General features: G+C 39.3%; 1 protein-coding gene across 1 annotated transcript; it reads left to right on the forward strand.

Moving 5' to 3' along the window:
• Positions 1-9,965: 9,965 nt before the first annotated feature.
• LOC145129159 (putative serine/threonine-protein kinase PIX13) lies at positions 9,966-14,107 on the forward strand. The gene is made up of 6 exons (XM_079063892.1): positions 9,966-10,210; positions 10,419-10,738; positions 11,623-11,758; positions 11,832-11,974; positions 12,630-12,753; positions 13,176-14,107. Exons 1-6 carry the CDS (start codon positions 10,111-10,113, stop codon positions 13,505-13,507), a joined length of 1,155 nt encoding a protein of 384 aa, XP_078920018.1. The 5' UTR covers positions 9,966-10,110; the 3' UTR covers positions 13,508-14,107.
• The last annotated feature ends 797 nt before the right edge of the window (positions 14,108-14,904 follow it).

A 14,904-nucleotide genomic window follows, 5' to 3' on the forward strand; every position in this document is an offset into this window, starting at 1 on the left:
TAATTTAGTGATCATAAGGTGACTAATTAAATAATGGGCTATTGTACTTATATGGTGTGGGCTAACACTCATAAGGAAATGGGCTAAGCTTGAATGGGAGTCCATGGATGATCCATGGAGCTTTTAACCCATGGATCCTTGGAATAGGAAAAGACATGGGTTATTAGGGTTTGCATGGTTCATAACCCTAATCATCTACACTATATAAAGAGGCTTATGGTGCTTGAGAAGACACTATGTGTGTGTGCATAAGGTGTGGCCGATTTCTAGAGTATTAGAGTGCTCTCTCATAAGTTTTCCAAGTTTGTGGTGATTTGTGATTTCCATTTGAGGCATTCACATTATTGGTGCTTGGCTCTCAAACTCCCAAGGAATCAACTCACTAACAAAGGTATGTAATTCTTCTAGTATATTTTATGTTTAAAAGTACCCCATGTATGCTAGATAGGTTATGAACCTTGGAAAATTATTTTGCATGTATTTTAGACAAACATAGATCCAAGGTTTCTAGGGTTGCATGAACACCTTAGGAGTGTTAGTTTGCTCAAAACCCAACAGAAATGATGTATAAATACTAGATTAAGTGTTGTATGAACGAATTTAGGAAGGAAACACTTACATTTTGGCGGATTTGAAGAAATGAACTTATGATACTTGAGAGAAAAAGCTTGGTGTTCTTGAGGTGGGAAGTGGAAAATGAGGAAAAGGTGTGTAAACTCATGCTATATGCATGAGTTCTTGGGAAAATGGTGTTTATGGCCCAAACACCTCTTGTTTGGCCGTAAACACCTAGCTAAGGTGTTGATTGTTTTGTTTGCTACACATCACTAATAACGACACTTCCTTTTATTTAATCGTTTGATGAAAAATAAAATAAAACACCCAAACGGACTTAAATCCAGCCAAAAATGTACTGAAATGTTTTTGAATATTATATGAAGTGTTTAACCGTAGAGATTATACAAATGAAAATTTCGGGTTGTCACATCATCCCCCCGTTAGAGGGAATTTCGTCCCGAAATTAGAGTTCAGGCAACTAAGTTATTACACAATAACTAAGTAAAAAGATGAGGATATTTAAGTTTCATTTAATCCTCGCGCTCCCAAGTGAACTCCGGTCCTCGCTTGGCGTTCCAGCAAACCTTCACAATTGGGATGCGGCTTTGTTTCGTTCGTTTGACCTCGCGGTCCATGATCTCTACAGGTTCTTCCACGAAGTTGAGGCTCTCGTTAATCTTGATCTCGTCGAGTGGGATTACAAGAGTCTCGTCGGATAGGCACTTTTTCAAGTTTGAGACGTGGAAGGTAGGATGTACATTACTGAGTTCGCGGGGTAGGTTGAGTTTGTAAGCTACGGGGCCGATTGTAGCGAGAATCTCGAAAGGCCCTATGTATCTTGGATTCAGCTTTCCATGCTTTTCGAAGCGTATCAAGCCTTTCCAGGGTGAGACTTTCAAAAGGACTCGGTCTCCCACCTGGAATTCCAAAGGTTTCCTTCGTTTGTCTGCGTAGCTTTTCTGTCGGTCTCTAGAGACTTTCAATCGTTCACGAATCTGAACGATCTTCTCTGTCGTTTCCCGGATGATCTCTGGACCCGTGAGAGTGCTGTCAGGAATTCGTCCTTTAGCAAATTGAGTGTCACCCACCCCAGCCCAGCACAGAGGGGATCTGCACTTCCGGCTGTAGTGGGCTTCAAATGGAGCAGCCTTGATGCTCGTGTGATAACTGTTGTTGTAAGAGAATTCGACGAGAGGTAAGTGGGTATCCCACGCCTTCCCGAAGTCGATCACATAGGCTCGCAGCATATCTTCCAAGGGTTGGATAGTTCTCTCACTCTGTCCGTCGGTCTGTGGATGGTAGGCTGTACTCATGTCCAGCCTCGTTCCTAAGGAGCTTTGTAGTGACTGCCAGAACCTCGAAGTGAATCTACTATCTCTATCGGAGATAATAGATTTAGGAACACCATGTAGCCGTACGATATCCCTAATGTATGTTCTGGTGAGCTTCTCCATCATGTCGGTTTCTTTGATGGGTAGGAAGTGTGCGGACTTGGTCAATCTGTCGACGATGACCCAAATGGTATCAAGTCCACCCGTTGTCTTGGGTAACTTGGTTATGAAGTCCATAGTGATCCGATCCCACTTCCACTCAGGTATCTCCGGTTGTTGGAGTAGACCTGACGGTTTCTGGTATTCAACCTTGACCTTCGCGCAAGTAAGGCATTTACTTACGAAGGTAGCAATCTCTACTTTCATGTTAGGCCACCAGTATGACTTCTTGAGATCCAGATACATCTTATCTGAGCCTGGGTGGACGGAATATCGAGTATTGTGCGCTTCCTTCATGACCAAGTCTCTGAAGCCACCGTGCTTCGGTGTCCAGATCCGGTCCATGAGATATAAGGCTCCGTCACCCTTGGCTTCCAGGTTCTTATCCATTCCTCGCAGGGATTCTCCCGCTACATTTTCAGGTTTCAAAGCTTCGAGCTGAGCCTCCTTAATTTGTGCGGATAGATGCGAATGGATAGTCATTGTTAGTGACTTGACTCTTCGGCCAGAATATTCCTTCCGACTTAGGGCGTCTGCTACTACGTTGGCTTTACCCGGATGATAACGAATTTCGCATTCGTAGTCATTGAGTAGCTCTACCCACCGTCGTTGTCTCATGTTGAGCTCTTTCTGGTTGAAGATGTGTTGGAGGCTTTTGTGGTCGGTATAGATGGTGCTCTTCGTACCATACAGATAGTGTCTCCAGATTTTTAGGGCGAACACAACCGCTCCTAATTCGAGGTCGTGCGTGGTGTAGTTGACCTCGTGTGTCTTCAGCTGTCTTGAGGCGTAGGCGATGACCTTACCTCGTTGCATCAGAACACAGCTGAGCCCTTGGTTGGATGCATCGCAGTATACCACAAAGTCTTCTATCCCTTCGGGGAGGGACAGTATCGGTGCGGTGCATAAGGCTCGCTTCAGAGTTTGGAATGCCTTCTCTTGTTTCTCTTCCCAGTCAAAGGCCACGCCTTTCTGGGTCAATGTAGTCAGGGGTTTCACGATTCGAGAAAAGTTTTGAATGAACCTGCGGTAGTAGCCAGCGAGGCCTAGAAATTGACGAATTTCTGTAGGCGTCTTTGGTGCTGACCAGTTCTCAATGGCTTTAATTTTGGAAGGGTCCATGTGGATTCCTTCTTCGCTCACCACATGCCCTAAGAATTCGACTCTTCGGATCCAAAATTCGCACTTAGAGAACTTCGCGTATAGCTTCTCCGATCGTAAGGTTTCCAGGACTTGTCGTAGATGATTGCTATGCTCTTCCTTACTTCGAGAGTAGATAAGTATGTCATCAATGAAGACGATGACGAACTGATCCAAGTAAGGACGGCATACCCTATTCATCAAGTCCATGAATATTGCGGGCGCATTGGTCAGTCCGAACGGCATTACTACGAACTCGTAGTGTCCGTAACGAGTTCGGAAGGCTGTCTTCGGAACATCCTCCTCAAGCACTCGCAACTGGTGATACCCGGACCTCAGATCAATCTTGGAAAAGTAACTCGCCCCTTGTAGTTGGTCAAATAAATCGTCTATGCGAGGAAGAGGGTAACGATTTTTGACCGTCAGTTTGTTGAGTTCTCTGTAATCGATGCACATACGGAACGATCCGTCTTTCTTCTTCATGAACAAGACTGGTGCTCCCTAGGGTGAGAAGCTTGGTCTTATAAAGCCCTTGCTGAGCAGTTCGTTAAGTTGACCGGACAGTTCTTGCATCTCAGCAGGCGCTAGACGATAGGGCGATTTGGCTATGGGGGTAGCTCCTGGGATTAAGTCGATTCGGAACTCGACTTGTCGTTGCGGAGGTAAACCTGGGAGTTCTTCCGAAAAGACGTCGGGGAAATCGCGTACTACGGGGAAGTCTTTTAGGTCTTTCGTTTTTTGGTTCGTGTCGAGGACGTGTGCAAGGAACGCGCGATATTCCTTACGCAAGTACTTTTGGGCTTGAATACTTGAGATGATACGGAGGCTCGTACTGGGTTTGTCTCCGTAGATCAACAAGGTTTCGTTATTTGGTAGGTTCAGACGGATTGCTTTGTCGAAACACAGAATATCGGTACGATGGAGACTCAACCAGTCCATGCCCACAATGACATCGAAGCTCTTGATTGCTACTGGTATGAGGTCGATTGGAAACGAATGGTTATCTAGTGTGAGGGTACAACCTATGTAGATTTCATTAGAACTCTCTGTCTTTCCTTTAGCCATTTCTACGACGAAGGTTTCTTTTAGTGGTTGCAGTGATTGTTTAAGTAAGTGTTTAAAGTTTTGGTTTACGAAACTCCTCTCTGCCCCACTATCAAATAGGATACAAGCATAAGAGTTATCGAGAAGGAACGTACCCGTGACTACTGTGGGATCTGCTACTGCTTCATTGTGGCCAATAGCGAGTAGTCTGCCTGCTCCTCCCGCATTCCCAGCCTTTGGACAGTTTCTTTTGAAATGTCCTACCTCGCCACAGCCGTAGCAGGCCTGGCTTACTCCCGAACTGGGGACCTGGGAAATGGGTTTGGGTGGCGTTCGGCAAAACCAGGCGGTATGGCCCTTCCGGTCACAGTTAGTGCAGTGCATTTCTCGGCAGGGGCCGTTGTGATGGAAAGAGCACTTGGTGCACTTGGGTAGACTCCCTGCATATGTTTTGGCTGGTACAGGGGCAGCAGGAGTAGTGGCAGCATGGACAGCCACCGTTTGTTGGTTCTTTGAAGAGGATTGGGCTGATTTACCCTTCTTTCGGTCCCACCGCTTCCTTTTGTTGTCGGATGTCTTGGTCGGTGTAGTGGCAACCGTTGTGGTTGCTGATGGAGTGTAAGGAACTTCATGATCAATCAACCTTTGGGCCAACTCCTTGACACTGTCAAAGGTCGTAGGGTGTGATGCTAGGACGTTCCCTCGATACGGGGGCACTAAACCCCAGATGTATCTTTCAATTTTCTTGCCTTCGGTGGGGACCATGTTAGAACACAGAGTCACCAGGTCGCATAACCTGTCTGTATAAGCCACTATGTCGGTCCCCTTCATCTTGAGGTTCTAGATTTCCTCCTCGAGTTTCTGGATTTCGCCCCTAGGGCATTACTCCCTTGTCAGAAGGTCTTTCAGTGTGTTCCAGCCCATGGCGTTGGCTGTTACCAAAGAGAGTGATTTGACATGTCCATTCCACCATGTCAGGCCCCTTTCAGTGAAGGTGCAAGCAGCGAACTTTATCTTGCTTTCTTCGGGGCACGAGCACATCTCGAAGATGGCTTCAGTTCTTTCGATCCATTGGGTCAGTGCAATGATCCCTCCGGTCCCATTGAAGAATGTTGGTTTGCAGTTCATGAAATCCTTATAGGTACACCCCTGTGTACGTGGGTGGATTTCACCATGTCTAGAGTTGGTGCCCATTCCGGCTCCACTTGCATCACCAGAATTTATTTGGGCCATAGCTGCGGTCACAGCTGTGGTTACAGCTGCCTGAAACATCACCGCATCAAACTGTTGCGGAGGAGGTGGTGGTGGTGGAGTTTGACTTGCAGGCGTGTTTCTGGTCGGACGCTTGCGAGGAGGCATCTTTTACTGAAAATTTGTAAAGATGATGACAATAGTGAGAAACAATTGTAAGCATGATGGGAGTGTTTCATGGACTAGATCGCCATAGTCCAACCATTAGTTAGAAATATACTTATAGATTCGAAAAACACATGAGTACAAACTTTCCCGATGATTAGATAACTGCTAATATTACTGGTATTACTGATGTAAAATGAGTTCAGAAAAGTTGACCTAACAGTAGGTCTTACATCAAACCATAAGGAAAATGTTGGCAGCTTAGAAGTCTAGTTAGAGTGCTTTCAAGTTTAGGAATGTTTACAGACAATTGCTTTACCGAGCATAGAAAAGAAAAGGCTATTCTTTAATCAAAAGAGAAGGATGAGTTGACATCTTCTACTGGCGACGGGTATCCCTTGGGCGAACCCTAAGATCAGCCAGTTGGCGTACAACTTCCTGAAGATGTCGCTTATGCGCCCTCTGACGCACTCGGAGTTCCATGACTTCAGCTCGGGATGCAGCTAGTTGTTGCTGCAGAGCCTCATTGGTTCTCCTAGTCCTATCCATAGCTTCTTCGAGTTGGCGGATACGGACAGTGTTAAGGTTAGAGTTGGCATCAATTTCCACAACTCTGCCGACGGCTGCATGACTTTGTTCGACATTCCTAGCAATCCTACAGACCATGATGGGCAAGACTCGGTCAGCTGAACCTCCCTCGCTTATGTTGTAAAAGCTTCGATCTCCGTTGAAAGGTAAAGGCTGACCCTGTTCATCACTCCATCGATTCAAGGTTGTTGCCCACATGGGAGTGGGACCTTGAAATGTCGGACGGGGGTTGGAGTTTGGAGCTACTGGGGGTAGGTTGTTGACTTCTAGTTCGGAGTCGGAGCTATCCGAAAAGCCTTCTGCACGGTGATCATCCAAAGGAATCGGGTGATCGTCTTCTGGCTCCTCATCAAGCCATCCTCCAATGTCTTGGTTTGGATAGTACGGATCGTCGGGAAGGTGGAAGCCAGCCATGCTATCTACACGAGAATAGGGGAAAGAATAGTTAATAGACGTACTAATCTCAGATACTCATAAGATGGTCGTTATTAGTTAGGCCAATACTTGCATAGTGCATACCAATTACATGCGACCGAAACAGGATAGGCCTTCGAATAAGTGACCCTAACTCTAAATCCACAACCAAACGAGGAACAGGAAGTAAAGCAAAGATCACAGATTCTAAGTCTATAGCGCCTTAGTCACATGTAACCGTAGAGTATCCACTTAGCAATTATTGCTCTACTTGTAACGACCTTTTTAGTTCTCACATATGTAATTTATAGTAATGCAGAATACTCCTATAGTATTCTTGTTCTAATGCTCTTGTAGTAGTGTGGGTAAGTTTTTAGACTTGTTGCAACACCACAACCATTCTTAGGCACATGCTAGTCACTTCTCGGGAAATATAGTTGATCAGGCTACATCCCCCCAGATTTGACTATATGTCTCTAAGCCTAATCGTGCTGTCCAACAATCTTAATACTTTTGTTTTGTTCTAGTATGATACTGACCTTGGTATAACTGGATGTATATATATACTTAGTTAAATATTTTATTATTTAAAAGTATATATTCTTGGTCAGAGTGTTTTAATCCCGATGTGTTTATAGTTCGTATAACTTTTATGGGTTGATATACTTGATTCACTATAAACAATGCTCTGATACCAATCTGTCACACCCCAAAACCGGAACGACGGAATACGTTCTGGGGTGGAGGACGTCATGTACAGTATCATAACAATGCATAATAGTAAAGACAAGCAACAACATCTATTGCATTAATATAATAATTGTAATACAAGCGTGTTCTGTACAGTTTGTAAGACACCAAAAGTATAATCAAAATAAAAGATGAAGCTTTTGAGAAGATGGAGCACATACAAGACTCATCTTTTATTTTGATTATACTTTTGGTGTCTTACAAACTGTACAGAACACGCTTGTATTACAATTATTATATTAATGCAATGGATGTTGTTGCTTGTCTTTACTATTATGCATTGTTATGATACTGTACATGACGTCCTCCACCCCAGAACATATTCCGCCGTTCCGGTTTTGGGGTGTGACAAATAGGCCATTATATTACAATAAGTGAAATGCCATCATAATGACAAAAAGAATTAGGATTAATTAATTCAAAATCTTATAGAATAAAAATGGAAGTTTGATTTAAAAAAAATTATAATTCACGTTTACTAGAGAGCCTATAATATGTAATACGAGTCTTAAAAAAATACAATGTGATATATTTTTGTAGAATCGAAGATACAATAAATATGTTCCATAAATGTATAAGAAATTGGGTTAATAAATTTTAAATCATAAAAAATAACATTCATAGTTGTATTAGTATTTTACTATATTCTTGTAAAATAAACATGATTGATTTAATTATATTGTCTGTTTATTAGATATATTTGTAGACCCAGTAGTATTTAATATTAATCTTGTAGAATGTAATGCCAAACATGTTATGTAACAAGAAGTGCAATATATTCTAATGATACCAAATGATAGTTTTATGATAAAATACGTATTTGGACTGATTATCAATATTTAATCTTTCATAAAAAAAAGACAAAACTGCAAATTTGGTCCTTGTGGTTTGCAAAAATCTTTGGATGGGGTGCAAAAAGTTTCCAACTTGCACAGAAGGTCCAAAATCAATGTTTTTTCTGGGTTTTTTGTCCAAAAAAACTTGAAAAGACGATTATACCCTTTTAAATTTTTTTATTTTTTACAATTATTCTAATTCCATTTTAACTTAAAAATAAAAAGAAAAGAAATGTATTATCCCCCACCCACCCATACATTTCTCTCTCTCTCTCTCTCTCTCTCTCTCTCTCTCTCTCTCTCTCTCTCTCTCTCTCTCTCTCTCTCTCTCTCTCTCTCTCTCTCTCTCTCTCTCTCTCTCTCTCTCCAACACACCAATCTACAACTTGGAAATAGCATTCCATCATCAAAATTGCAAAACCCCACCCACATAATTCCTGGTATGTTCACATAATTCATCTCCAGATCATTTGTAAAATCACTTAGAACTTGGATGAATCAAATTTCTTTCGAGAATAAATGTATTCAACTGAGTACACTACAACAACTTTTGAAATCAACAAGAGAGTGATGTAGAAGGGGAAACAAACTATGACTGAGATCGTCGTTTCTGAGAAATTGTGGCAAGACTGCTTCACGAAGGGGTTCAACTAATCATCTTCTCTGAGCGTTTGAAGATCTGGGTTTTCAATTTTTTCTCGATTTGTTGTGATTGTGTTCAGTCTAAACCATATTCCATTTGGGGGTTCCATAATTTCACTGCAATAAGACGGTTTGCATAGAAATTGAGGTTTGGATAGACTCAAGTGTATTGAGATTTTGAAGGATATATCATTGAAAAGAGGGTTTAATAGTGATTCCACTGTTGCTCCATGTTTTCATCCTTTTGGTTTGCGATCCCACCACTGCTACATGTCGGAGCTTTCACCACCGACACATGTCTAGAGCTATCGCCGGAGTTGGAGAACTCGTCAGTGGGTCTTGAATCCAGATATGAAACCATAGTAATAGTCGGAGAAGCACAACTCAATGGCACGAAGAACGAAGAAGGGGAATTTGACAATGGGTCTTTAATCGTCGGAGCTGGAGAAATCATATATAAGGTTTAGCAAAACTGGATTTTTTTCATTATGTGTGTGTAGAGTTTTGTGAGTGTGTGTTCTTGAGGAGATGATTTTTGAAGGTACAGAGAGAATGCAAAGTTCTCTAATAAAAATACACACACAAAGAGAGAGAGAGAGAGAGAGAGAGAGAGAGAGAGAGAGAGAGAGAGAAGTATCAGTGGAGGGAGGGAGAAAGAGACGTAAGAGAGATAGAGTTTTACCCATTTTCTTATTATTATTATTATTATTGAAATGTTAATAAAATGTAAAAAATGTGAAAGTAAATAAATAAGGGTATAACCGTCTTTTAAAGACTTTTTGGACAAAAAACCCGGAAAAACCTTGATTTGGACATTCTGTGCAAGCTGAAAATTTTTTAGATCCCATACAAAGATTTTTGCAAACCACGACGACCAAATTTGCAGTTTTGTCTATAAAAAAACCCTCCAATTAAAAATGTTTTCATTGGGTCGAAATCCTTAAGAATACTTGGATTACAAAAATATTTTTTGGACAATTATGTAATTTTGTTTTTTTTAATACGATTGAATAAAAATAAAACATTGAGATGAGCAAAAGAAAAGCGACGGCAATCGGCCAGCTAAGACCATACATTGAGAGTTTGACACCCACCATGAAACAACGAATTCATTTTCTTGGAAAATTCCGTATTCATAACTGTTTATTTACATCGCTTTCCAAAGTCAAAGCAAATATACCCTTACAAACCAATCTTTAAATAACGTAATCAGTTTCTCTCTCCAAAATTAGGCAGACTCGAAGACTAAATCACCATATCATGGAAGGATAGCAACTTAATTTTCATCAATAATGGGAAATTGTATGAACGCATCTGCTGCTGCTACTGCAGATGCTAATTCCACCATCTCTGCTAATCAAAGCTCCAACACCAGACCTTCTTCCACTACAGGTTGGTTTAATTTCGCTTATTGATGCTATCATATCTTCAATTCGTAAATTTATCACATGGGTTTTGTCTGTTTCTTCATTTATTGCTCAAATAGGATGTTCAGATTTTAGATACGTTACCAATTCGGTAACTTCTATATTTGGGAATTTCTCACACAATCAAAATTCAAAACCCGCAGATTATTTGATTGTTTAATTGGGTTATTCAGGGACTTCGATTAGTACGAGTAATGGTGTTGGAACTTCAGCCACAAGTAGCAGCGCCGGCCACAGCCGGTTTTGGGAGGATACTTCACCAAACGGTGAAGTGTTGCCGGCGGCGGATTTGAAGGTGTACTCGTACTCAGATTTGAAATCTTGCACTCGAAATTTCAAATCCGATATGGTTTTGGGCGTTGGAGGTTTTGGAACAGTTTACAAGGGTTGGGTGGAGGAAAAGACAATGTTGCCCTCCAAACATGGTACAGGAATGATGGTTGCTATCAAGAAATTGAATCATGAAAGTGTTCAAGGCTTTGAAGAATGGCAGGTGTGTAATCTTTATTGCAACTTGTTAACTTTTGGGAACAAAATTTGCAGTTTTTTCCTATTTGTAGCGAAATCTATTTTAGGAAAGGTTAGCATTAAAAGGGTATTTGTTTCCCACAATGTTGTGTTAAAAATCTCAAAAAGATGTGATCTTCCGTCTTTTCTCTTATGAAGATGTGGAAACTCTTTCCATTTTTGGTAAAAAAGCATGATAATACTTTGAAAGACATTTTTAGGGTTAGGTTACATAGAAAGCCAAAGGCAACTAGGTTTCGTTATGATGAATTTGAAATAGATAGCAACATACACTTACTATTTTTTTTTTTCCTTTTAATTTTGTTACTTAACTATGAAAATCGATACTCAAAGTCAAAAGTCAAACCACTGACTTTACAAAGTTGATTATATTGGGTATTTTGACTGAAAAACCTATAAAATGTTGACGTGCCATTGATTTTAATAGTGGTTTTATGGAAGTTGGATGTGTTTTTGTAAAGACTTTTAGTAAACATCTGAAGTCCACTAATCAAATTAGAAAATAAGTGAAAAGTCTCATGTCCCTAACATTTTCCATTAAGTTCTTTTTTTGTTTCTCATTTCCTTTCTATTTTTATGTTATTGATAACTTTGGCGACAAACACGCCTTCACGGATGCCAGCGGAATTGGAATTCGAGATTCCATTCCATGGCGAGTTTGGTTGCCAAATGGATAGAATTCAGTTCCGTCGCAATCCTTCAAATTACATGTTGGATGGGGATAAATTCAATTCCATTGTTTTTTTTCTTATTAAAAGACCAAATTACCCTAAATGATATTAATTGAAATAAATAAAAAGAAAATTTCAATTATATATATTTACATAACTTTCTTGAAATAAATTGCAGTCAGAAGTGAACTTCTTGGGGCGACTTTCGCATCCTAACTTGGTGAAGCTTCTTGGGTATTGTAGGGAGGATAGAGACCTTCTACTTGTATATGAATTCATGCAAAAGGGAAGCTTGGAAAACCATCTTTTTAGACGTAAGGAATATGACATACGATGAAAAACCGAGGGCCATTTTCGTCAAATGCTGAAACTTGTTTGGTTTTGCAGGAAGTTCGGTGGTTGAACCGCTTTCTTGGGATCTTCGGCTTAAAATAGCCATCGGTGCGGCTCGGGGGCTAGCTTTCTTACACAGTTCGGATGATAATGTGATTTATAGAGATATTAAGGCCTCAAATATATTGCTTGATGGGGTAAGAGTTTTATAATTTATATAATCTCATACTTTATTTATATTAATTTTTACTTTTTCGTTTTTAGATTTTGATTGCATCTTTTTAAGTCCTCCGCTAACATTGATGTCAATTGAACAAAAATTTCAATCTTTGTCCTACCCAAAAAGGTGGAACATGGAATTGCTCTCGATCTCTCGTCTGTGCAAAAGATGTAAATGCCCTCCTCATCTTCATCATCGAAAATAACATCGAAAATAGCAGTCGAAAGCTTGTCGGTCTCATCCTGTACAACAAAAGACAACAAAAGACAGGATGAGACTATGCTGAACTGGACAAGCTTTCTAGGACTATTTCTCTGGGGATGAGGATGAGGAGGACATTTATGTCTTTTTCCCAAACAAGAGATCGCGAGTACCTGTCCCACCTTTTTTGTGTGGGACAAAAAGTTACTATGTTTGTCTCATTGACATTATTCCTGCAGTGCATGCCAAATGAAGTACAACATGTTTTGTCTCATCCTAAAATCTTTTTAGTAGTGTGTACCTTTTGCATAATAAAATATGAAATATTCCTCTTTTAGCCTCATGTTTGGAAAATATAGCATGCGATTTATCTTTTTTGTGGTATGGAGGTTGTCTTGATTATTGATGTTTTATCTTTTGAGTATTTGTAGAATTACAATGCAAAGTTATCGGATTTTGGATTGGCAAAATTGGGTCCTTCGGGTGGAATGTCACATGTAACAACAAGAGTCATGGGGACATACGGGTATGCTGCTCCTGAGTACATTGCTACAGGTAACCTCTCATTTCCTTTTATGTAATTTTTAACAACACAAATTTTATTTTAAAAAGTTCCGATTTTAGCTAAAATTGTAATGTTACCCATTTAACTGTTACCAAAATAATACACACAAACCAGAATTTACCTATTTTCAGTTATAATCAATACCCATACACAGATGCATGAGTCTTCAACTCATCGCATCTCGTTGGGCTATTGCTTTTAGAGTTATTGGCTAGTTTATAACTTTCAGTTTGACCCAAACTGAAAGTTATAAACTAGCCCAAACTAGTTTACAACTGAAAGTTATAAACTACTTTATAACTTTCAGTTATTGGGTGAGTGATACAAATGCTATCACCCCAAACTAAAAGTTATATACTAGCCATTAACACCGAATCAACTTAAAAGTTATATATTTATTCAAAAATTTCAGGTCATTTATATGTGAAGAGTGACGTGTACGGATTCGGTGTCGTGTTACTTGAGATGATGTCTGGATTACGGGCACTTGACACAAAACGCCCGGGCCCACAACACAACCTAGTGGAATGGGCGAAACCAATGCTCCCAAATAGAAAGAAAATAAAAACAATAATGGATGCAAGAATAGAAGGCCAATATTCAAGTAAAGCAGCAATGTTATTTGCCCAACTTGCCCTTCATTGCCTTGAAGCCGAACCCCGAAAACGGCCTTCCATGAAAGAAGTCACGGAATCCCTCGAGCAGATAAATTCTATGAAGCTTAAGTCCAAAGGAAAGGCCTAAAATTTTACTCATTCATCCTATTTTTATAGAATTTTTTTTTGTAGCATTTTGGGTTTTTTGTATTATTTATTTTTGGAAATTTGCATGTTTTTTGTCTTTTACCTGAAAAGCTAATGCAGATTTTTTTTTTCTTGCGGAAAAACCACTATTAATTTAATTTTTTTATTTTTCATTTAAATCGTTATTTGCCTACTAAAATTGGTTAGCATGTTACAATAATTTGACCTAGGTATATCACACTAGATTGTTTTAGACTGTTAACCGATTTTAGTAGGTAAATAACGACTTAAATGAAAAACTTAAAAAATCTAAATTATCAATGGTTTTTCTGCAAAAAACAAATAAATTCATAATGGCTTTTTCAGGTAAAGACGGAAAATATAAGGGCTATTTTGAAATTTGTCCATTATTTTATAGCCATGATCATAGAGGGAATTGAACACCCAAAACTGTATCGTTTTGGGTGTTGTCTCAGGAAAACTACATAGATAGTTGTTGTGTTGTGTTTTTTTTTTTTTTGGGTCCTCAGTTGTTTGTTGTTTTGGGAGTTTCTTTGTATATGTTTTCTTGTGAATGATTATATATATGTGGTTATTACGAGTGCGCCTGTTGTGAATAGAATTATATGGTATTTTGGTGATGCATTGTAGTCTTGTCTAACTTGGTAGTGTTACTAAATTTCAATTTTTTTTTTTTTTTTTTTTTTTTTTTTTTGACAACGAACTATTCCAATTTCGACTTGTTCAGTTTAGATTGTTACAAATTATTTACAAAGTCTAATTATTAATTTGTATGACCTTGCCAACATGGCATACAAGATGTATAAACGTCAGATGGAGAAAAAAATAATCAATCAGATGCAAAAAAAATATGGATTATACAAAAGATGGATTATACGAGGAGGAATCAGAGATATTAAGGTGGAGAATAAGTTGAGAAGAATAGGGGGAGAAAAAAATATAATTCAAAGCTTTAACGATTTATGAAGCTAGTTAATAGTTATGGATATAGTTGTGAAGGCAGATAAGTTCATAAAATTACTAAGACGCCCAACAGTGAAACATTGAATACTCTCAAAAGTCGATTCCATAGTTTAGAGATTTCATTATTTCAAGGGAAGATTAAGAGCTTCACGATTCTAAGTTACTATAGTATATGTATTATGATTTATACCCATACACTCATATTTCATTCCGAATGCCTAACTTGCTATTTGATGGATAAAAATGATGCATGAAATGAAGAAATTTAGGGGGAGTTTGTTGGTCAAAATTTATTAAAGCACTCAAAGTATGTTCCCTATTTTTGGTTCATTCAAACAAAGCCCATTTTCCAGTCAAAGGTCTTGCTATAGATGAGAAATTCTAGAATAATATTTGATAATAAGCCAACTAAAC

The sequence above is a fragment of the Lactuca virosa genome, chromosome 8, assembly GCF_052849685.1.
Source record: "Lactuca virosa cultivar CGN04683 chromosome 8, Lactuca_virosa_CGN04683_v6, whole genome shotgun sequence".
NCBI lineage: Eukaryota > Viridiplantae > Streptophyta > Magnoliopsida > Asterales > Asteraceae > Lactuca > Lactuca virosa.